Source organism: Mastigoproctus giganteus, chromosome 4 (genome assembly GCF_048544385.1).
Source record: "Mastigoproctus giganteus isolate SK-2022 chromosome 4, ASM4854438v1, whole genome shotgun sequence".
Lineage (NCBI taxonomy): Eukaryota > Metazoa > Arthropoda > Arachnida > Uropygi > Thelyphonidae > Mastigoproctus > Mastigoproctus giganteus.
In genome coordinates, this window is record NC_143578.1 from 92,214,681 (window position 1) to 92,240,980 (window position 26,300).

Consider the following 26,300-nt stretch of genomic DNA (forward strand, 5'->3'; position numbering starts at 1 on the left):
ACTGTGTACTTCATAGAGAAAATTTAGTTGTGAAAAACATTCCTGCAAAACTGAAAGATATTTTTAAGACACTAACAGAAATCATCAATTATGGGAAATCTAGTGGTTTAAATATAAGGCTTTTCTGGCAGATTTGCAACGAAATATGCAGTGACTGCGACTGCTTACTTTTTTACACTGAAGCACATCGGCTGAATCGAAATGGAGTGCTGATGAGATTTTGAGTTATGCTCCAAAATTGTGATGTTTCTTACTGATCATAAAGCTGAAGTCACAAGAAAAACAACTGTAAATAAACTGCAGACATTTATCGACTTTATGTCTAGTGATTATAATTCAGAAGGGGTTGCATACTCTGCCAATATATCTGACAAACTGAACACACTGATTATATCACTTCAAGTTAAAAACATGACACTTTTCATGGCTAATGACAAATTCTCTGCATTCAAAGATAAATTTATTCTTTAGAGAAAGAGCTGAAGCAGGACAATATGATACCTTCTATACTTTTACTACATGTCTTATTGAAAAAAATCTCTGCAGAATTAGACTTACAGAAAGCAATAACTGACCACCTCACAGCTATCGATCTCTTTTGAAGAATATTCTCCCATCAATACAGACACTGAAAATTATAGGTGGATAGCTAACCCATTCTTGAAAAACCAAAACTTCTCTGTCCCATTGACAAAACAAAAACTGATAGATATATCTTGTAGCACATCACTCCAAGAAAATTTTAGTATTCCACTGTCTTTGTTCTGGGCTAGTTTGTTGAATTCTTTCCCTAATATAGCAGACAAAGCAGTTCATAAACTTTACAAACTGCTTTGTCTGCTATATTAGGGAAAGAATCCAACTTTGTATACTTTACCATTTGTGACTACTTTATGTGAATGTGGATCTGCCAAATACTGTGACACAAAATCAAAAAACAAAACACTTGATGCTTCAGCAGACACTTCTGAAGACATTGCATGTACACCAATGCTAGGAATTTGATTAATAAATTTGATGAATTTGAGGTATTGCTCAGAACATAGAAGGCAGATATTGTTGGGTATCAGAGATGTGGTGTCACACAGATATAAGGAATGCAGAGCTGGAATTTGGGGAGTACAATGTGTACAGGAAGGATAGACAAGATAGGAAGGGAGGAGGGGTTATACTATCAGGTTTGACACCTAATTTCAGCAAAATTGCTGAAAATCTGTCGCAGCATGTCTCATTAGATTCACTGGGCAAGTTTATTTTTTAATTTGGAGTCTTAATAATACAGTACTTACATTTTTTTTTTAAATTTAAAATTTTAAGAGTAGCAATTATTTTTTGGTTCCACTAAAATACAGTATGCATATGAAGGAAAAAAAAAAAAAAAAAAAAAAAAAAATCAAAACTCCCCTTTCTTAGCATTCCATGGCTGCACTAATCTTAGGAGAGTGCATGAGGACCTTGCCAAATTTCCAGGGTATACCTCACCAAAAAAATTGAGAACCACTGTCATAGACAAAGCTCTGTGAGCTGTCCAGGCAGCCTGTCTGCATTTTTTGGAAAATGCTTCATATCTCTGACTGCACAATTACTTCCAGATCTTTTTCATTTTCCTACTACCCTGAGTGTAATTCCACTCTCAGGGTAGTTGGAAAATGAAAAAGAATTACACTCAGGGTAGTAGAAAATGCTACACCCTCCTGAGCGTAGTATTACAATGTTGGTACATTAATCTAGGGCTACTGCTATCCACATGCAATACCTTACATTTGCCAATATTCAACTTCAGTTGCCATTTCTCAGCCCATCCACCTAATTTTTTTAGATGTTGTTGCAGTTGCTTACCCTGATTACTGCCATTAACCACTCTACAAACCTTTGTATCATCTGCAAACACAGACATTAAGCTGACATATCTTACTCAATAATGGTATCATCAATAGCAGTAATACAGTACATACTTCTTCTGTACCACCCTTTACATAAATATGCTCTAACTTCCATATCACATCTATCTGTGAACAAATGAGAAGTTACAACACATCACATACATTCCAAAATTGCACAGGATAAAAAATAAATAAGAGAATTCCTAGTTTTTTTTTTTAAAGAATTTTAGAGGGCATAAGTATAATTACATTATTCTGCAGATTTCAGTTATTTTGTTATTTTTTAGTATGATTTCAGCCCTAATCACATAGTGAACCAAATTCTATTTCCGACCTCTGGGATAAAAAAAAAAAAAAAAAAAACTATCACAATGCAAGATTTTCTAAACACACACTACATTTAACAAAAATTCCAAATTAATAAATCAGTTAGTAGCCCTTTAACACCGATCACGTTTTAAATCTAATCAGTTCAGTATGCTATGTTTACATAAATATGCGCTTTCACTCCTATATCAGAATAAACAAAAGTAAAATTTTCAGAATGGTCTGTACTTGTTAACAGGAGAGACTGCTTCTACAGTGATGGGATACACTTAAATAGAAAGGATGCAAGAATATTTGCTGATGCTATCGAGGCAGTGTTAGGTGGGTCGGAAAACTGCTAGCTTGGGGGGATACAAGGACTAATAGATTAACAGTAGCCACTGGCAGAGGTGAAAGTGATTCTTGCACTGCTTCTATTGGAATGAGCAGCAGCCTGGAAAACAAGATGCAGGGTATTTCAGAGATTGCTGGGAGTCATTGCTGTACAAGTAAACACATGGGTTGTATTAGGGTAGCTAAGAATAGGAACGGGTGCATGTATACTAGCATGTACACCAATGCTAGGAATTTGATTAATAAATTTGAGGTATTGCTCAGAACATCGAAGGCAGATATTGTTGGGTATCAGAGATGTGGTGTCACACAGATAAAGGAATGCAGAGCTGGAATTTGGGGAGTACAATGTGTACAGGAAGGATAGACAAGATAGGAAGGGAGGAGGGGTTATACTATTAGTTAAACACATAAAATCCAAGGAAATGAAGCCAGTCGACATCGCTGGATAGTGCAGTGTCGAGTCAGTTTGGTGTGACATAAGCATTGGGAGATCAAAATTGAGAGTAGGAGTGTGTTATAGGCCTAATGACTCTGATGAGTATAATAAGGAACTTTACAGGGAAATAGATTGGGCCAGTAAATCGAAGAGTCTTATAATGGGGGATTTTAATTTCCCACATATTGACTGGAATTTGTGGGTTGGTCACTCACACACTAGCAAGGCTTTTGTGGATTTATTGGATGATTGTTTTCTACATCAGCATGTTTGGGAGGCAACGAGGGAGTAATACTCTTGATCTGACTATCAGTAGTGATTCTTCATGCATTAAGAATCTGCAGATAAAGGAACCACTAGGTGGCAGTGATTACAGTGTGCTAAAGTGGGATTTACTCAGAGGTGACTACCATCAGGGGTAAAGGGAAGGGTTTTTGCTTTCGTAAAGGTGACTACAGTGGTCTGAGACAGTATTTAAGTTCTATATGGTGGGACCAACTGATGATGTTACCAACAGCAAATTCAAAATGGGAAGCATTCAAAGGAATTATCTTGGAAGTTACTAGGCTTTACATACCAACTAAGAAATACTGTTCAAGGTTTAGGCCTAAATGGATGTCAGATGAACTAATGAGACATGTGGCAGAGAAGAAAAATGCATGGGATACATATAAATTAATGGGCGACATGGAAGTCTATGATAGATATAGAACGGTCTGTAACCAAGTCACAAAGAAGATTAGGCAGATTATGAGAAATCCTTGGCAAAGGATGCAAAGAAAAACAACAAAGAGTTCTTTACCTATGTGTAAACTCTAGAAGGAAAGGGATCAATCAGATTGGTCCACTGGACATTGATGGTTCAAATGTTGATGATCCTGTTCAGGTGGCTAACAAACTAAATGAGTATTGTGCATCTACATTCACCCATGAGGAGTTATTCAGGGAGGGGAATGCCAGAGGTGAGTTAAACTCTGACAGTGAGCTGGATGATTTGGTAATAACTGAGAGGAAAGTGGAGGAGAAATTGTTGAAGATAAACATAAAAAAGGCACCCGGTGTGGTGGGATCTATCCAGTTATATTAAAGGAGGCAGCAGAGGAAGTAAGCAAACCCTTAGCCATAATTATGAGAGCTTCTTTGGACTCAGGGGAGGTATCCGCGGACTGGAGACGTGCAAATGCGACCCCAATTCACAAAGGAGGATCAAAGGGCAACACAAGTAATTATAGACCTGTTAGTTTAAGTTATGTTCCAGGAAAATTAATGGAAAGTTTAGCAGATGGGCAGAGAGGTGGCAAATGAAGTTTAACATTGACAAATGAAAAGTACTACATATGGGAAGTAGCAACCCCAGAGTGACGAACCAACTCTGTGGTACTGCACTGACAGCGGTAGAGAACGAAAAGGACCTGGGGGTAATTGTGCAGGCAGATACGAAGTTCTCTGAGCAGTGCAGACGAGCTGCAAGAGTAGCTCATGGTGTCTTGTCAATGATATACAGGAATTTTTCTAGCAGGGATAAGGTGGTGATTATCCCCTTATATAAGGCAATGGTCAGGCCACACCTTGAGTACTGTATACAGGTCTGGAGGCCTCATTTTAAAAGGATGTAGAGTTGTTGGAACGAGTACAGAGAAGGGCAACAAGATTAGTGAATGGAACAAAGGGTTGCTCTTACGAAGAAAGGCTTAAATTTTGCAAATTACAGTGTCTGGAGACTAGGCACCTGCGAGGTGATCTGATTGAAGTGTATAAAGCCTTGAATGGTTTGAGCATGCTCAATGCTGATGGAACTCTTCCTCTTGCTTCAAATAATCATTTGAGAGGGCATAAATTCAAATTGAGGAAAGACAAATGTAGGATAGATGTGCGGAAGTTTGCCTTTAGCCAGCGGGTGGTTGGTTGGCAGAACAGACTTCCATCCTTTGTTGTGGAAGTTGATAGCCGAAATAAATTTTAGGCTGAGCTGGACAGGTACTTGGAACGAATGGAGGGGTGAAATGAAAGTGTGTTTTTTTTTTTTTTGGCTGATGCTGCATAAGCATCAGCCATCTTGCATCATAATCCTCTACTAATGCTAATGCTAAAATATCTTGGCTTTGGCATATCTCTCAAAGTATTAATTCTGTTGTATTATTAAACAAAATTTTGATAACATACTATTTCATCTTTAAATTCTACCTACACTTTATTATTAAATATAAGCTCCCTATGTAGGTTCTGTCTCTCTGTTGACTCAAGGCAGGGATTTCCAAGCTTTTTGGGCAATATTAGGCCATCCTCTGAATACTGAGTACCATTTGATGATCCAGAAGAATTTGGACGGTGTGTCTGGAGACAATGATTATTTTCCGACTCAGAGTCACTATAATCAGGATCAGGAATCATGTCTAGGGATAAAAAAAAAAAAGATAATTAAGACAATTCTATTAATTTTATTTATTTACTAAAATTCTCAAAATACTTTTAAGACACCTAAAAAAAAAAAAAAAAAAAAAAAAAAATTGGCAATATACGTACAAACATATTTGAATATGTTTCAAGATTTACACCAAAAAATTACTGAGAAGGCTCAGGGGGGGATCAGAGATTATTTGATATGATTGTTAAAGAGTTGGGTGAAGCCCTTGCAGAAATCTTCCTAGGAGGTCTAGAATTTGTTCATCTGATATGCATACAGTAATATCCAAAGTTCTATGCTATGCCATGTTTTCATGCTTATGCATAATACCAGAATGTGGTCTTAGCAAATCACTGAAACTAAAGAAATCTAATGACTAATGGGATAACATGTAAGTTAGTGCAAAAGCATCATTTTTACATAGCTATCTACTAAAGTAGTTAAATTAATTAATTAAATTGGCATCGTTTTAGTTATATCTCATATTGTGAATGCCTTCACACTTTCAAAGCTTGTTGGCTTCTCTTCGGTGGATGGGCAGGTACCCTGGTGTTGCAATAGTGACAAACCAGTTATGAAGTATAACTTCACAATATGAGAGATGCCCGATGGTGTTCAGTGATATAGACTATAAAATATTTAAGGGCAAAGGCCTCATGCTACGAGGTAGAATGACTAACATATTGGTTAGTGCAAAAGCATCATTTTAACGTAGCCATCTACTAAAGTAGTTAAATTAATTAATTAAATTGGCATCGTTTTGGTTATATCTCATATTGTGAATGCCTTTGCCCTTAAATATTTTATAATCTATATCACTGCACACCATCAGGCATCTCTCATTTTGTGAAGTTATACTTCATAATTGGGTTGGGTGTCACTATTGCAACACCAGGGTACCTGCCCATCCACTGAAGAGAAGCCAACAAGCTTTGAAACAGTGCCGTCTGGGTGGTGATATCCGCTGAGAATAAATAACAGTAGTCTTCTCCACTGGTGAAGTGTTATTTATTCAAGGTAGTACAATACCATGGCAACTCGTTGTGAAATGCTTTTGCACTAACCTACATGTTAGTCATTCTACTTCGTAGCACGAGGCCTTTGCCCTTAAATATTTTATAGTCTGATGGGATAACTTAATATCTTAGACCTCGCAACCGAGTTACTCTTCGTTGTTAAATCTCAAATATGTATGTAGGACAAGTTATCACGTGCGAAACATCTTTTGTAACGATCTAAGAAGACAACTGTGTCTCATATAGTCTAGAGCTTTCTAAAGTGTGTGTCACTTCATGTCCCAAAGTATGTTGCCAAATTTTGGAATATATCAAGCACTGTTTTCTTTCTGATTTCCTTCTAGTCCATATGCTGAGGTAAGCGATTGATTAAAATCGCAATTATCGATTACTAATACACTAAATTGATGAATTATTTGATCATAGGCTTTTTATCCTGTGGCTGATGACCTCTGGACATGTTCTTTGTCTTTGAAGGATATTAACTGATATAACTGATTTCAAGTGGCTTTAGTCAAGCTTGTGCTCAGTACCACACACATCTGTTTCTTACTCTTAGCTACATGGAAGTTGCATACCATTTCACTTACCAATAATTTAAAGATTATAAAAACAAATAAAGGGCAAGGCATCTTATAATTATGAAATATTGAGTGAGGTGTTGAATTACTTTTGGCACATACAGTGTGCCAAGTTAAAAAAAAGTTTGGAAAGTATTTACATAATCAAAGTGACAGAACTTCTATTGGTATATGTTTACCAGGTGGCCAAAATTAAAATGTACAACTAATTACAAAAAAAAAAAAAAAAAAAACAAGTGAATTGAAAAAGAAAAAAAAAAAAAAAAAAAAAAAAAATTACTGCATCAAAACCAGATTTCCTTTACACTACTGCTTATTTGAAATACCACAAATGACTATAATCTCTTAACAGATAACTAATATGATCAGAGCTGAGTGATTGAGTCACTGAAGATCACAGCTTGACATTCATAAGAATGTTACACAAACTGTTATTGAAGTAACTGAGGCAGCAGCACAAGAGTCATCACACAACAAATGCATACATCTAAAACAATGACACAAACATCAATGAGTAAAATTTTAGGGAGTGTGTTACTAATACAAAAATACATCTAACAAATCCAAATATATGCATCACTTCTGTATTATAATTTTTATCATTTTATAAGATTAACAGTGATGAAATGTTCTGTAATTTGATGGAGGAACATTCAAGGTATTTTGGGACATTTACTTCTTTGGTCAATATGCCAGTTCATATGACTTTGTGTATCTGTACAAGTGTGTGTGTTAACAGAATTTGCTTGTTATATATGCTGAAAAACATAATTATCCTACAAACATATCTTGTTAACTGATACTAATGATATTTCTTGTCAGTAGTAACATAAATCATCTACACAGCCAATACATGCCTTCATTGCAATAACATGAATACCTAGAAAATACTAATACACAAAATGGTGTTCCATCTTATCAGACCCATTAAGAACTTGCTCAAGACATTTGCCAATGTCTTCTCACATATTCCATGTGTAAGGAGACATGGAATGAGTGTTTTTTGAAAAGTTACTTTTTTTAAAATGACTGCAGTAACTTTTTTTGTTCTTTTGGTAACTAACTAGTAAGCTCTTAAGTGCAAGTTTATCAGTTACAAGAGAGCAGAATATGGGAATGGTTATAAAATTAAAATACAAAAAATGAATGATTACTCTTATGAGGTATGATAATTTCAAGGGTGTGAACTTATCTATTCAATTCTTTCACCCCCCCCTCCACACACAATGCTCATGTTTTCATTTCTACTAGAATTAGCAGCTTTATTTACCATTGCCATCCAACCTCCTCCTTGAGGATTTGCACAAATAATGTAACAGTTTTTATTATTACATTTTTTTACAACAGAACAAAGCCTGTTGCATAACACTGGTGATGCCCTCTTTCCCATAATGTATTTGTAACATTTTATGCCCCTTTCTATGCATAATTTATGAATGGCCCCTAAATGCTCTCCAAAATCATCCAAGGTGCCCAATGTTGAATGTATTCTGCAAATGTATTAGTAAGTTTTCCCAAATTTTTTCTGTGTTCTCCATCTGATTCAAAATGGAATGAAGGGGTCACCTCGCAATTCATATATTATGTTTCTTTATATGCAAAATTTTGATCCTCCATTCAATATATATAGCATTTTTATTTATTATTCAAAAATTTATTAGTTTAAAGAATGCATTTTTTGTTCTTTTTAATTCTAGTCAGTGCAAGCCAATTTCTACTACAGGAAGTTTGGTTTTAGATAAGGCATTTCCTCAAGCTTACGTAGCATCATACGTCATAACCTGCATATCAGCAATTTATAGTACATCTTTATGCTGTCCTTAGATGGTGAAGTCTGTCTTCTGAAATGCACATTATTCTGGTTCTGAACCTAATACATACATAAATAAATTTGTCATTCAGATTCATGTGAATGTTGTTAACACATACACACAATTCTGAATATACCACTTTTATGTTGTATTTGTTTGACTTAGAAAGTCCTAAAAATGCATGTGCAACTTTAATAATTATGCTATATGAAGAGGAATAAAAGTTAAAGATACCGAATAATTAATCAGTCCACAATATCCAATACTGTATAATATACAAAATTTTCAGTGGATATCACCACCCAGACGATTGTTTCAAAGCTAGTGGGCTTCATCAGTGGGCGGGCAGGTACCCTGGTAATACAAAACATACCATCACAGTTGAAGTTATTTCCACAATATGAGAGATGCCAAATGGTGTAGGTAATAATAATGTATTAGAAAACAAAATGCACAAGACATAATTTCTTATGGGTTTAGGTAATTAACTATACAATATCTGTGTAGATACACCATAGTTTGCCCATAAATTTGAACCACGTATGTATTGTAAAGGCATCGTTTTAATTGTATCTCATGTTGTGGGTGCCTTCAATATACAAAATGGTACACTTCCTCTGAAGAGGAACTGCTACTTTATGGTAAATGGGTAAATATAATATTAAAATTAACCAGTGCTTACATGCAGGGGAGAATTGAAACAGCTGGCAGCAAGGTAAAATCATATATACATTTTTGTGCTTTTGACAGTCATTTGAACTCTATTCAATCAAGTTCACTTGAATCGTAATAGAAAAAAGATGTAGACACATTTTAATAAATTTTTGTGAACAGAATAGAGTGCAAAATTACAAAAAAAAAAAAAAAAAAAAAAAAACACACAAGAAACAAACACTTTTAGGGGTCAAAATGGCCACTGCAAGACTAACAATAATCTAATCTTAACTCAGTAACTGAGTGGGGCATTTTTCAAACTCAGTTTTATTCTATATTTTTTAAAACTTGTTCTAAAGCCACACCCTATCCACCCAGCAACAACTCTATAGAAAAGAATAAAAATGACCAGGGCAAACTAGCATCTGCTAATAGGTTAAGCTTACATGTCAGTTAAACTAAGACATATCCAACTACTCACTGAAATTTGATAATATTTACAATATATAAATAAATTATGAATGTTACAAAATGCATCTTTTTTTCCCTTCAAATTTCCTACTGTTATTTAATCATCAACCCAGATGGGTAAATTATGTAATGTAATACTCTGCAGATAGCATTAAGTTGGATTGTCTCACTAAAAGAACAATATCATATATAACCAAGGCTGTAGTGGAGGGTGTACCCTATGGATTTTTGTTAGGTGAATAATATATACCTTCTGATTTTTGAAAGACTTGAACAAACAAATATTATCAAAATATTTATTGAAAATTAAAAAATAAATTTATTAGAATTTGATTCTTAGACAATACTTATAGTTTTATTATTTTTAATAAAAAAGTAAATATGCCATATACACACACACACACACACCGTATACCCTATGGAATTCGATTAATAAGCCTGATATGCACAGTATACTTTGCTTTTTGTAACATTCATAGAGTATACCTTCTACTAACGTTACAACTATAGCACTAGATAACTTTTTTCAGGAAAAAGGGCATAACTGGTCATCCCCTGATATTCAAGACACACACACACACACACACACATGAACTGTTTCCTCATATTCACAAATATATTTCAGGTGAGCAATATTTGTAAAAATATGTCCTTAAACAGGAATAGGAAAAAGGGCAAAACTTACAATAAAAACCATAAAAGGTGCCTATCACAGCTTTTTGATATTTTAGCCCATTTATATATGGGAGAATACTTAAGCCATGCCAGGTGACCTATAACAGCTACTATTCCCAGCATTATGGAAATGAAAGGCAGCCTAACCTTATAAGTCCCAAAATATATATGCCTGGAAGCCTCATTTTAGGAAGGATATTGATCTGTTGGAGTGAATGAATGCAGAAAACAGCAACAAGATTTAGCATTAGTGAGAGGAGAATAAAAGGGTAGTCTTACCAAGACATTTTACCTAGAGTTCTGAAATTGCAGTCTGAAAATTACTCACCTGCAAAGAGATCTGAATGAGATGTTTAAGGCTTTGAACGGATTGAGTAAGATAATGTTCGTGGCATCCTTACTTTAGCTTAGGTAACACGAGGGGCACAAATTTAAACTGATAGACAACATATGTGCAAAAATTTTCTTTCAGTCAGAGGGTATTTTATTGTTGGAACAAACTATGTAAGTGGTGTGGAAATGGGTCGTTTGAATAAATTTAAAGGATCAGATAAATTATTAGAGGGGTATGGACAACTAATGTGGGAAGGTGTTTTTTTTGTTTTTTTTGTTTTTTTTTTGCTAATGTGTAAACTTGCTTCCTTGCATTATTTACCAATAATAAGTGTTGTGAGATTTCAGAAGAGACAGTATTTTGAAATTGAAAAGATTAAGTTTTTGTTTAACTTCACTCTGCAGGGCAGTCTGTCATTTTAGCCTTTTAGGCTGACAGTTTGATTGGCATGCCATTACTTTGCACATTAATCAAACATGCATCTATCACTTAGAGCAATACTGAAGCAAATATAACTACAAACCACAAGCTGCCGGTGAGAAAACATTAGCAGCACAATCGACAACCCATACAATTAACAATCCATATGGAGCACTAGATCCTTTCCAGATTCTCTGGAAAGGGTTTAAATAAACTGCAAACCATGTCAACAACTTTTTTCCTGCCTATATGCCAAACAACTGAATTCAGCTGTACAAAAATCTGTCTACTGATTATTTTGATGTGTAATAACACTGTTTGATATTCTTTTTAGCAGAATCAACCTGTGTAATCACTTTGAAGTTCAATCTCATCAGTTACATGTTTGTTATCAATATAATATCATTTAGTGAAATTTGCCTTAGGAATCACCAGCATTTTTTTTTGTTGTAAGCTAAAGCGTCCTCAATAGCAGCTCTTAGTCTACGTGATAAATTGCCATTCATTTGGAAAGGTCTGGATTTGATTTTCATTGACAACTGGAAGAATTAAGTTCTCTTGAACTGTACACTAATCAACACACAGATTATGAAATATCAAAAGACAACCTTAGAAATTCCCAACTGTCAATGGGAATCAAACCCAGATTTCCAGTCCAAACAAACGGCATGTGGCAACTTCCACAGGACTCTTTAGATTACAACAACAAAAATAGGCTGTAGTTAGCCAATCTCAGGCAGAGGGAGTAGGGTTCCCCCCCCATGAATCATTCCAGATTTCTCAGCCTGAATAACATGGAAATTAGATCGGATACAAGTCAAGCTCTAGTGCTGTTAAAATAATAATTTGAACCTAAAGAAAGAAAGAATTCAGTTTTCAGATTTTAGTGATCTGTAGAGATTAAGATATCTATCCTCCTACATCCTTGGCTAAAACTAAAAATCAAAAGCTGTAATCATTCACATATCATAATTTTAATAAGTTACTGAAGTAATATGATACCCATTGATACTTCAGTAGAAATCTGTAAAAATTCTTAAGAGAGATAGAGAGAAAGAGACCAGTTTCACATATAAATTGAAAGAGCATACTGCTTCACTGACATTTCATTACGTAATATTTTTAAAATGATATTAGTATCAAAGTGATGAATAGCCTCATTCAGAAAATGAGCAAACTAAAAAAAAAACCAACTTTCAATATGGTCAAAATTATAATCTTGCTATTTTTAGTTTATATTTTTTTACCACCCATAGATTTCTAGTAGGCTACTGATGTGATTTCTTAATCTTTTTAATTCATGCAATGTCATACCAACACCACTTGCACTGAAGGAGTCACGAACTTCTGGATATACAAGGCCCTGTTCAAGTTCAGGATGTTTCTCAGACTTCCATTGTGTGTGGAAATTTGGTAACCCTAATAATTACAGTTGACTAAGATAAGAATATTTTATAACGAATTCTTTAAATTCCAGTGAAACAAACAAAAGATATTTCAAAAGTGTGCGCACGAGATTGAAACCACTTACAAGATAAGCAGTTTTTTCTGACAACATATCTTCTTTGAAGCAGGTGCTTTCGAATTTCTGGATTTGTCAACTACAAGCCAAAAGATAAATGACAGAATATATAACAGAATAAAGGATTTTATCTGCCGAGGCCAAAACTCATCGGGAACCAAATAGCACCGGCGTCCGAAATAACCGAGGGTCATAGCATTTCAGTAACCTCTAACAATGCCAACGGATGGATTTAAAGGCCCGTTTTGCTGGTTTTGTATAAGATGCTAGCGAGGCACCCGTAACGTGAAGTCGTCCTTGAAGGGCTACGGAAAATAGAACTGTCTAATGCGGCCTGCGTGGTTTGATTCATGACTCTAAAAAATTTGTTTAATATGATTTCCAGAAACTTATTAGGCCAATCTATGTCTCAATTTTTCTTTTTAAAACGTGTATTATTATTAGCCATATAGCGTAAGGAAGCCTGAGGCTTATGCTGCACCAGCAAAAAAAAAAAAAAAAATTTCCAAGTTACCCTGAGAGAGAGAAGTAGAAAGGAATCACCAAGAAAGAGAAGAATGATGATATCCAGATCAGGACCCTGGGTGTGCCAAGCCCATACTCACCAGATGTGGGTCCCTGGAGTTTATGTCAAGAGACATCATTTACTTACGTATCGTCAGATAATCTCCAGTCTCTTTTAAGCAATTAGCAAAATTAGTAATTACTGGCATCTGGGATGCACGAGTGATATATATATATATATTTTTTTTTTTTTTGAGGGATCGATTAATTCTCTCCTTCCGCCAGCAAATCCTTCATACAAATTCTGTGACTAGCTAGTTATCGTGATTCTGGCTGAAGAATACTCAGCTATTTTCTACTGCACGTTTTCAAACAAGTATCGAGTTCAAATAAACAAAAACAAATGAGTAAAGTGTCAATTCAAATAAATTCTTAACGTCCACACCTGTTCCCGAATTGGACACGAACAAAGTTTCGTGTCCAATTTCGGTCATTAACAAAAGTTTTCCAGAATGCTTTTCAAATGTCAATCTTCGTAATTAATCGTAGCATCAGAATGTCAGAAGCAATGAGCAGTGGTGTATAATGTTGGCCAAACATTTTATAAAAAATATTTCTTTTTTGTTTTGTCGTCAAATATTAGTGTTCCGGTTGTAATGTTTTCAAATCCAGTGTAACACCATACGACAAACTCCTTACTCCAGCACTACTGAAAACAAATACCCTTCTAGCCTACTTGCTGTACAGGGGGTGAACCTTGTGTTAATAAACTGATAGTAAATTAAAAAAAAAAAAATTAAAACAAAAATTATTCGTATTATTTAATATTCTTTTTCTGGACTAGCAAACAAACAAAAAAAAAAGAAGTTATTCCAGCTATCTTGCGATACATATCTGAAGTTTATTGACAAAGACAAAAGTGACACTTGGTGATTATGTATCGAGGTTTGATATACATACAAGTGGCGCCGCTGAGATCACAATGCCAAGGTACAAAGATTTCATTTCTGTGCCAATTCCCTTATTTTTAAAGTAGAAAAATCTGATAAAAAAAAAAGTAATTTCTCTCTACATATACAGCTGTTTTCTGGATTAGTCGCAATTCTCTCTGTTCCCTTATTGCTACGCCTCTCTATACAAAATGCCTAAATATAAATTTGAAAAGGATTTTTTATTTCCCTTGAACATTACTTAACTGAACGCATGTATCATAGTAGATATTACGTCACGTAAAATATTTGATGGAACTTCAGGGCGTTTTACAATTCATTTTTTTTTTTTTTAATATCATAACGTTACTTACGACCACGTTTACCCTAACAAATTTATATTACAGCACAATGTCGTATAATAAATACATCGAAGTCTTCTAAAGATGACTTACAAACAACATGTAGAACGGCGGCACATTTTCCAATTTCTAACAACCACCTCGAATCTTCTTCTTTCTTATTAACAAATTTAATCTTGATTATTATCTTACATTTATACCCGTTTATAAAAACAACGAAAACAGGGTATATACAATGAAATTATAACAAAAAAAGGCACATACCTGAATCGATAGCACAAAGTGAAAGACACTGTGAATAATGTTCTTGCGGTATATTCATCACAGCTGCGTCATATTCATATACATTGCTTGGCAACGCCTACCTTTTCTTAAAACACCAATACCAATGTCTTTGTTTACTAGGAAAGTCTCACACACGCATTGAATTATTTTTTTTTTTTTAAACACCACACGACTAGCGGACAAATTTGTAAACAACCACCGACTCCGAGGCAGTATCGCTGCAATATAATAGCGAGGCGTCACGAGCGCGTGCTGCGGAGACAACCAACTCTCCACGAAAGTGCAACTTCCTACTATCCCATGAGTCAGCAACACTCCCCCACCCCATCAACTTCCGACGCGGTGTAATATCGAATGGCGTGGAGAAGTCCAGTTTTAATGGCGCCATAAATTTGTGTTCGTCATAAACTTTACTTGTTTGTTACTATGGCAACAAAACCGGAGGAATCAATGTTAAAAAATTAACTAACTGGTAGAACTATTATCTTATCTTTAATCACTCTGGTAAATCTCCGAGTTTCTTTTGAATTTGTAATTACACTGGGTGTCAAAGATTTCGACGATGTTGCTCAGTGTAAGAAAACTGCAGTTTAACTTTATTAGTGCCTTGTAGACTTTTCTACTTAACATTTTTAGCAGAATGTTGCCATCTGGATTCGGTATTGCGATGATATTTATGAAGTCGTAACTAACATGCACTATTAATTTATTAACTACTGTATTTACGTTAGCATAACTTGTTATCATAAGTTATGCTAGTGTACAGACCATAAATTTTCGCTTATTATGAAATGCTTCGCCCACATAAAATTAGCATAATACAGTACTGTACTCTGTCACACTAGAACTTTTAAAATAGTTCTGATTAATAGAACTAATAACTTTAAAAAAAAGGAAGAAACTGCGACCAAGACAATCTCGCAGTGACGTAACTAGTGGGGATAATCCTTTTCCCATCGCTTTAAATTTGAAGGGAGTCGTTGTTTAATAAAAAATAACTTGAAAAATGTGAGACAAACAAATGTTATGTCAAATAAAATACTTTTTAGATAATGTGCACATGAACGCAAATTTAAGTACTAAATTCTCGATATAAAATGTACCGATATTTGAGATGGCAAATCCCCCCCACCCCCATACTGATACTCTAATCATGCCTATTCCTGATTAGAATATCAGTATGCATATGGTCGCCAACAAATAAAGAAAAGCCTTAGTATAATTAAATTTAGATTTCATTTTAAAAATATTAGTACAAGTGCCTATTATCTAAATAAATTACTATGAAACCCTAGAGATTATTCCCATAAGAATAGAAAATATTTTAAATGGTTATATTACAGATTATGGGTACACCTCCGGAGGAAGTGGCTTCTTTTGCTTGCATCCGTCCCGAATTACTGGTAAACTAACAACCTTTTTGCACTAGGCAAAAAAGAAAATCTATTAAAAACCCACACTTCTTTTGCTGGAATCCGTCCCGAATTTGGCCATGCCCGCAACGCTGTGGGCATACCCATAATCTGGATTCAGCCTTTTAATTTTTTTTTTTTTTTTGCTAATGCAGCAAAAGCCTGGTTACCATATAATATACCATAAGCCAATATTAATATTCATACTTATAATTTAAGTGGCATTATAATTAAATAAATTAAACAGTATTAAATTATAATATTAATTAATAGCTTAATTCATTGTTTAGTAGTGAAATTTAGTTATTTAATAATATTTTAATATTATTAAAAATAAAAGATACATTTCTGATATTTAGCCATAGATGCCAAAAATCCTATTTACTCCTTTGTGTTTTGTAATAATATAAATGGTGTCCTTTGACAGCATAATTTTCCTACATATTTTGAGTTCGTTCCAATTATGTCAGTAATAGGTATAAAATTAAACTTAGCACAAACATTCACAATCACGAGGGGGGGGGGCGTAAGAGTGTTACGTAACAGGTTTTTAATTAAATATGAATAATGCGATTTGAATTGGAATATTGCGTTACGTAATAATGAAGAGGAGGAGGAATCACAGATTAACAGCTGTTGTTACAGGGAGGGGTTAAAAATTTTTTTAAATTCGTGTTACGTAATTTGTGATAGCCCTTTGGTGTTATTATTGAGACACGTGCAGGTTGCTAAAATAGCACGTGGTTAAACAGCCTAGCATTAATTTCAACGGACGTGACAAAATGGGTTTTAATTTCGCATGGCTGCTGCTTACTCATAGTCCGTGAAGTGTATTACAGGCTCATGCTAATATGGAGACTGTCCATCACATGCAGAGACGTAACTAGAAATTTTGTTTCCCCCACCCATCATTTACGAGATGTTCGAATGTTCTTTTTTTTTCTTTTATTTTTTTAAGCATACGGAATACCAACCCCTGCTGTGGCAGACCAGTACTGTCTGGCCACTGTAATTATATGCTATTCTGATGAAGTTCCACTAGCAGATCTAGCAGGTTATTACCTTCACCTCACTGATCAATTTGGTGTCAATCAAACTCCGTGGTGCACATCTTTCGTTTGTTTCTACCGATCCTGATTGGCAGCTATTGTTAATTAAATTGAATGATTTTTATTGTTGTTTTAGCCGAACACAATCCCATGCTGACTTAATATTAATATTTGGATTTTTTGTTTCTCCACACAGTTACATTTTTCAGTGACTCTCAATTTAAATGGAAAATTTTTACGAAACGCTCATTAATAAAATATTAATTGTTGTTAGCCATGTGGTTCAAGGAAGCCTGAGGCTTTTGCTACACTAGCCAAAAAAAAAAAAAAAATAAAATAATAAAATAAATTGAGTTACCCTAAGAGAGAGAGAGAGAGAGAGAGAGAGAGTGTCAAAAGTAGAAGAGAATCGCCAAGAAAGAGAAGAATTATGATATCCAGCTCAGGACACTGGGTGTGCTAAGCCCCATACTCACCAGATGTGAGCCCCTGGGTTATATGAAACTTCCAGTTACGTTGCAAACTTGCCCTTGTATCTCATTGATGTTTATACGCAAGAATAATATTAACCTTCGATGTAAACCAAATATCAAACGTATAAGGCCGTGATGGCTAACATTTTCCAGCCAGCTTGGCAAAAATAGTTTTCGTTTGTAAGAGGAATATAGACTATAATTAGCAAATAGGTTTTTTTTTTTTTTTTTTTTATATATATTATAAAATGGCATAACGATACTTGAAAATTTATGAGAACTTTTTTGTTGCATAATTTTTCGCACAATTATACTCACGATTTACCCAGCTAGATAACTGACAGACTACAAAACAAATTTGTCTTCGAATAAAAAAAAAAGGCCAATTTTTCTATAATAAAAAATATTTACGCGTAGCCACGTGCCATAATGTTTTTCTATAAGCTCCACTCGTGCCATCTGTTATACAAATAACGTTGTTACCTTAGATTTTATGTGCAGATATGAACTGAAAAGATAAGAAATAATTTATCACCTTATTTACACTAATGATAAGGCGTGATCGCAAACTGCATATTTTCACGTCACCTGTATGGCATACAATATTCGAATTTATTTACTGCAAATGGGATAACCAACTGAGACACCAGAACCAGTGTTTGGCTTCCTAATCAAGCTTTCTTCAAGATGCAGCGCCATATGTAACGTGTGTGTAGACTGTACGTTCAGAGGCTGATATACATTTTGTGCAGGCTGAAAAACCAAGAATAACCAAAAGAAAAAAGATACTGCCTAGTCCCCTCGCCTGAGATTGCATAACTCAGCCTCGACTTAACTCTTTAGAATTACTCCAGTCTATCCCAACTGCTTCGTGACATGATTGGACGGTTTGCTGTCAATAAAAATTATACATTAATTGTTATATTTTCTTTCGTTTGTTTCTATTTATCGCAACTGTCCAATATCAATCTGAAGTCTTCTAAGACAGTATATATAGGTTTCGCTTAAGTTTAGTTTGGGTACTTACCCCATCTGTATACAAATGTTTAATACGCAGCTTCAAATCTTTTAGTTTTTAAAGAAATACTGATCTAAAATATATCGGAACTAAACTGAAAATTGATTCAAAATAATAATCTGCAATACAACTTCAATTTAAAATTTGATTGAGCAGCTTTTGTAATTTTCTTTATTTTCTTTAGAAAATATCTGTTACATCCAAACAAGGTTATTAAAAATACACACGTACAATAGTTACTTCGTATAGATTCATTGCAGAAACTTATGTTCACAGAACTCCTCTGACTGCGTGGTTGTCCCAGAGTATAAACAGAACTTTTTTTTTTCATTTTTTTTGGAAATTAAACTTATAAACGTATAAAATAATAATGATAAAACTTAATTAGAAAATACGGTACATTTAAATGTCCAGTATTTGGTCAATTTGTTGACCGGACAATAAGCTTAAATTCTGGATTGTCCAGGTAAAAACTGGACACTTGCCAACCCTTGTTGCAGTTCAGTTGAGTCAAAAGCATAAAAAAAATAAATAAAATAAATCAAAATTTGCTAACTTGCGTAATCAACAGTCTTTTGACAATCAATTAGCAGTGGTCTTGCTGAGATATCATTATGGATGTTTTGACATGGTAGCCTGGGACGGGTTACATGTAGGCGCCAGCTTTCAGGAGCATAAAAAACAGACCTATTCATGTTGGGATGGGGGGGGGGAAGCTACAAAACGAACACCTTAGAGAGAAGATATTTTTGAACAATTTGGTTTAGTTTTACTGATGCATCAGCAACTAAAGCTATACCACGCCAAGACCACTTTTGAACAATTGTAAACATGTTTATCCTAAACTGCAGAGGCTATTTTATGTAGGTATTTTATCTTCAATTCATCGTTATTTATATATAGCCATCGATCTGATATTTCAGGTACAGAGCCCTGCAGTAAAGCAAGTTGTATGGGAAAGCAGCTCTGCGAGACTTTTTCAAATGGCTCAAAAACGACACACTGTATGTATTATTTCCTTCTTACATAATGTAACCATAAATGTTCTCAATAACGTGAACTTTTATAGACGGAAAAAATAAAACCCCATCAGTGAAATCCAAGGACAACGTCATACTACGCGGGACAAAAGGAACCCGTCAAGGCCGAACGAATATGTAATAAGGTCGCTCTCTTCAAAATAGAGAACATCGGTAGCTGTTACAAAGGCAATAATTGAACGGTGCTTCGTCCTTGGAAGAATGATGGCGGCCTCCATCAAGAAACCGATAACACTGGCACCAATCTTCAGACTTTTTTAGATCGCTCCGTAACAGCACAAATAATAAAATAAAAATGACAGAAGGTACAGCTTTAACTGGGTATGCAAATATCAATATCCCTACGTGGAGCAGTATTTCAAAACAGTTTCGCCGCCGGGTGTTTCTTTAGGAGTCTGCAACGCACTTTTCGAATTTTTTAAAATAACCTATTTTAGCGAACTACTCGGCCATGCAACTAAATCAATAATTAACTGTCAGCTATTAACAGGTAAAAGATAGATAGATAGGAATAAATAATAAACAAGAAGTTAGAAGTAAAAACTAACGAAGCCTACTTTCCACTCTTTTTCGACAACGGTGAGTAAAAGAGGCTGTTTCAGTTTAGATTCAGGATGGCAGATAGAAATGAAAATATTCAGAGAAGGCTGTTATGCTCACCAGTGGCCTTGCGAATCAAGGAGCCCCCCAAAAAATATAAAATTTTAAAAATGTTAATAATAATAAGAGAAATAACATTTAAAAACAAAATATGCAAATATTATTTAACCGAAAATGTCACATATTAAGAAAACTGCATAAACTAAAATCGTAAATTAAAATACAGTAAATTAATATAAGAAAGAGACTACAATATAACTGTCAAAACTGACAGTCCGGATATTTACAGGGCAGCACTGGATTAATGATGTGCTTGAATTTATGAGGCTTACAGAAACTGTAAGATCAAACTCTGATCCGAGGACCAGTATGACGCGGGTTCCTCGACCAGACTTGAGGTTTGATCGAGAAATATCTGGTGCATGAATTCCTAATGGATTGGCAGGGAATATAAATCACTGGTGATCACACAGTATTCTTTGTCTGTACGCGCGATCCTGACCAGACTTCAGATCAACATCCAGATCCTCCACACGATACATCTGTTGTGAAAGAAAACGGTGGCGTACGTGAAGAGGTAACAGCTGCCTAGATGAGACACTGGGATTCTCCAGGTATAGCTATCTAAGGAAGAGAGGGAGAGAGGAGACTAGTCCAGCCAAAAGTTTAATTGTTAATTGGAGTTGCTTATCGTCAATAAGCCATGGGAGCTTCGGTATGTTGATAGTGTTCGCCATGGCTGTGGTCCGGAGCTGAGGCGTAACTTGAGCCTGTTGAAAAGTCCATTTAAGAAGAGGCGAACACTGGTTTCATTATTATTATTAATAGCCCTATGGTGCAGTATAAGCCTGAGGCTTATACTGCACCAGTCAAAAAAAAAAAAAAAAAAATTCCCGAGTTACCCTGAGAGAGAGAGAGAGAGAGGAAGGAATCACCAAGAAAGAGAAGAATGATGATATCCAGCTCAGGACCCTGGGTTTGCCAAGCCCATACTCACCAGATGTGAGCCCCTAGGGTTATGGAGGAGACTGTCCATGCCTCTATTTCTGCTGCAGTACAGTGCTGGGGAGGGAGTAGACAATGGTTTCAATATACCTGACCATGATAGATCTGTCGGTTACATACTAATAGTGCTGTTTTATAGAGTCGCTTAAGTCAGGCAACTTTTGTGAGAAGCTTGTCTATGTGATGATTAAAACGAATTTGGTTCAAACATGATCTCTTGGTTGATGTGACTGGGTGGGTTGGGAATCCTTTCCAGTGGTAGGACTGGATGATTGTTGAGTTCTGTTTTTGTGAGCAGTTTATGGTTTTTGACTTCTGTGGATTGATGTGCAGGCCAAATTTCTTTAGATAGGTGGACATTGATGACCGCAAAGCACTGACTTGCATAACTTGATGGGGGTTTGACTGACTCTGACTGGTGTGAGGATCTTTAAATCATCGACATGTCCTGGGTAACTAGTGGTGCAATGTAGGTGTTGTAGAGGAGAACCAGATAGACCTTGTCGAAGTCAAACCGAGATTTCTTTAGAGTACTGGATGTTACCGTGCGCATTTTAACTATACAATTATGAAGTAATTGAATAATTATGAAGTAATTATGAAGTAAGTCAGAAAAGCCAGAGTATCGCCCCCATTTGGTAGCGGTTTTCTAGCAGCTTGAATAGAGGTGAAACGTTCACAGCATCAAATTCCGATTCGATGTCCAGGTAGGTGATTTCCAGTTTCTTCTGTTTTCCAATGCTGTGAAGATTCTTGGTTGTATCTTGACTGTTGCTGAGTGAAACTCGGGTTTAAGTCGGGTACATTAGTTGCCAAGTTGGCTACTGTTGATCTATTTGGGTGTGCATAATGTATTTGGAGAGGTTTGTTTGTTTAATTAATCGTTAAAGACTGTAAAGCATTAGTATATCGTGTCTGTGCATTGCGTGTATTCTGTGGTCGATTTACTCTATGTTGGACAAAAAAAAAAAAAAAAAATCAGAGAAAAAAAAACAAAACCATGCAACCATCACTTGAAACCGACTAATTCATAAAAGCCCATAAAAGTTCCTCGCGTCATTGACAAAATTCGAACCCAAACCTCTCCCGCCCGGTGTGTATGGAGGATGGTGATCATTTCCAATTACTATCCGAGAGGGTGATTTACTGTATAAAAAAAAAAAAAAAAATACTGCTATGGATCCTCACCGGATAGTATCTGTCTGGTGAGGACTCACAGCAATAATAATTTATACATCAATTTCAGAAGGGTTGACAAGTTAGATTGGCCTGTGGTGTTTCACTAGTAGTGGAATACGTACTTTTAGAACTGGTCTAATAAGGCACAGTATTCTTTCCACTGATGTGGGATTGAGAACACTGAATTAAAGAATCACCATAGGGTTTGTAAGATGTATTGACAAAGGCTCTTCAATAGGATATCATCAGATCCTGCTTTTTTATAATTATTCTATTTTTAATCTGTTTAACTTTTATTTTTATTAATTTTTTTAAATCCTATTTTTTAATTATTTTTCCTTATTTTAATTTTTTTCCAGCCTTTTGGGGAAGGATTGCTGGTGCCTCTGGCGTGGGCTACGGGATTGTGAGCACTCATAGGTTTGAGTACTTCACCTATGAGTGCAGAGTCTCTTTCGTCCTGTATTATTGGTAGGACAGTACTGTATGGTCGTGGCCCGCTTCCTCGTAGCGCGGAGTACTGGGAAGCAGCTTTGCTGATGATCGTGGCTTTCCAGTAGCGAAGTGGCCAGAAACAACACAAACTGCACGAACATAGCACTACACTCATTTCTGGCCATTTTTTTACAGTTATTTATCATCACAGTATACCACGACGGAGCTGAACGTTTAGGGTTGCCCTATCTAAGACTCAACACACATCAGGTCCTACCGTTGCTGTGTACACAGTACTCGCTGAAATTGAGTTTATTTCAGTAATCATTTGGTCTTTTGATAATGTTATAGTCATCAGTGGCACAATGGTTACTAAGTTTCGGAAGACAGGGCAACACAAAATCCTGTGGCAAAATCAAAGCTAGCACTGTAGATCTAGCTGCAATGGAAATCCAGAGGGAATATCTTTATATGAAGTTTTACCGATGCGAATGGCCCTGTGGGGGTCTGATTTAATCGCTTTGGACCTCAGACGGTTAAAAATCTGCACAAGCTTTCGAGTAAAGATCGCAAGTACAGTACTCTATCCACAGCATCCTGAAATCCTGAAAACGCTGAAGATAAGAGTACTTGGAGTCTTTATTTATTTGAAGAGTTAAACAATACTTGTACACAATCCGATACAGTATAATTCTGTTGTCAAAAATTACCGAAAATATCCAGGCTGTCAAGAATGCTTGTAAAGTCTCTTGATGAGGTGATGTTCTCGAGAAGAACTGCACACGTGTCAATTCGACTGTTCTTAGAATTTAAAAGAGCAAAGTGAAAATCCTACATCGGCTGTTGCCAAAAGCGGTCCGCCCTTAGTGTTTTTACCCCCCCCCCAACTTGCGTATCTACCCTTGGTTGTTGCATGCAACTCAGGAAGGTTCTTGTATGCAGTTCTGTACTCTCCTCAAAACAAAGGAAATTGAGAATATAATTGTATGGTAAACGAAGTCACATTCAAACTAAATATGCGTGCGAATCGTAACAACTGTTATTTGGTTAATAGAATTACCAGAGATTGTATTATGGTTCTGATGGACAAAGGAAAGGCAAAAAATGAAAGTTACTTAAAATATAAATCGATTATGTTTGAACATGCTAATGTTCACAATGATACACCACTGATTTTACTTCAGAAAAATGTTAATTTTCTAAAGATTACTGTGTGGGTGGGATCCTTCTGTAATCATGCTTTACAATTCCAGTAAGACAGTTAAGGGGCAAAGTTATCTTGAAATGCTAATCAAGAAACCATTTCTAATTACTCGTAGACAGTGGCATAACTAGGATTTTTGTGCTTATGCCCAAAATATCAGAAATATACTTTTGCTTTTAATTTTCTATTAAATTATTTAATAATAAAAGTGGAATTAAGTTGAATTATTAAAAGTAATAAATAACTTCAGTTAATTCTGAGTCTTTAGACTCGGCATATAGGTGAGCCAAAATATGGTAATATATAGTTAGGTTAGTGAGTACAAGAGGGAATTATGGAAGATTATAGTTGAGACGTGCGCAACTAAGTTGCATTGAGTAAAGATACAATGTGTTCAATAAATGTGTGTAGGCGGATACAGCTTTATCGTTTAGGATATGTGATCACAAATAACTGTGGCATTCGGAGTCGAATGTAATACGTATTGGTAATCATGTAGAGAGAGAGAGAGAGATAGAGAACTTGGAGTTTATGAACATATTGTAAATATTCATCCGTGTAGTGATAAGGATGGGGGCAACGACTTAGATCTTAAAGTCGACTGCGTAATCGCGTCATTCGACAGTGGCATACGCTAAAAATGGAGAGATAACGCATAGGCAGCATATCATGAATAATAATGGACAAGAAGAGAATCTTGTGGAATGCCAGAAGATACAGGGAAGGGGAAAAATGATTCTCCGACCGTGACCCTCCAAAATCGATCATAGAGAAACTGATCGATGAGCAGCTATGGAGGAAAAAAACTGCCGTATGCGTTAGGTTTTGCGAAAGCAAAACAGTGGACGGCATCGAAAATTTGAGACATGTCTAAAAATAAAGTCTATTTGATAACTTCTTATCTATTTGATTTTATAAAGTAAGCAAATACTGTGATTCCGCTCATAGAACTCTGGGGAAAGAAACCTATTTGTGACTGTTGATGTGGGCCGAGGTGTTTACGTTGCTTTCTTCCCTGTGACGCTTGTCGTTTGATCGAATGGATTCCATTCGCTGAACTGAGCAACACATCCCGATGTTTAAGACAGACTGCCTAATACATTTTCCTTACAATTATTAGTTGGCAGCAATACTTTATAGTAATATATGCCCTCACGGGTAACATAGTTGGTAGAATCGCCTTACTCCCCACATCGGGTGGAAAAGACATGGGTTCTGGTCCCGTCAATGATGTGAGGAATTTTTTTTTATTGGCCTTTTCCACAACGTGACTGAGTTAGCCGGTCTCAGGCGAGGGCAGCATGGTTTTTACTCCCGGAAAATCGGGTTTTTCAACCAGTAAACAGAAAATCAACCACAAATCACACGCAGTATATACGAAGCAATATGGCCTTAGTCACTGATGCTTCTAAAACACTACTACCTACCTAGTAATATACAGGATGTCTCAAAAATACACGGCATAACTTCAGGAATGAGTTCCTCATATGTAGACAATAAAAATATTTTATATCAACATAGTTTCAGAAATGCTTGGTTTCCGAGTTTTGAAGGTCTGTCTATGGCACTTAACTGTTCACATCACCTTATAGTAATTGTTCAAAATGTCCACCTTCTGCCTGAATACAGGCCACACATCGACGTCTCATGGACTCACGAAGACGATGCCAAATTCCTGGCATGTTTCGTATTGTCTCACACCCTGCCACAATTCGATTGCAAAGAGTTTCCACATCAGCTACCGGAGTCGAATACACCAATAACTTTAAATGGCCCCACAAGAAGAAATCTAGTGGGTTTAAATCAGTTGAGCGTGGAGGCCAGGCAGTTGGTCCACCCCCTCTACTTCAAGAATCGTAGATCTTGGTCGTCCTCTGTCGGCAGCACGAGGTGTAAAGGCCCCATGTTCACAAAGACGGCGATGGATACCTTTAA

At 35.7% G+C, this 26,300-nt stretch overlaps 1 protein-coding gene across 3 annotated transcripts in view; it reads right to left on the bottom strand.

Moving 5' to 3' along the window:
• LOC150086912 (protein FAM107B-like) overlaps positions 1-26,300 on the bottom strand; it is a 222,140-nt gene that overhangs the window by 27,238 nt on the left and 168,602 nt on the right. For 2 of the 3 annotated variants that reach the window (XM_090372807.1, XM_090372806.1), the window contains exon 3: positions 5,171-5,375. In XM_090372807.1, coding sequence (XP_090228933.1) covers positions 5,171-5,375 — 205 coding nt within the window. Of the gene's footprint in view, positions 1-5,170; positions 5,376-14,929; positions 15,095-26,300 lie in introns of those variants that run through there. The other variant, XM_090372808.1, reaches the window with a different exon arrangement.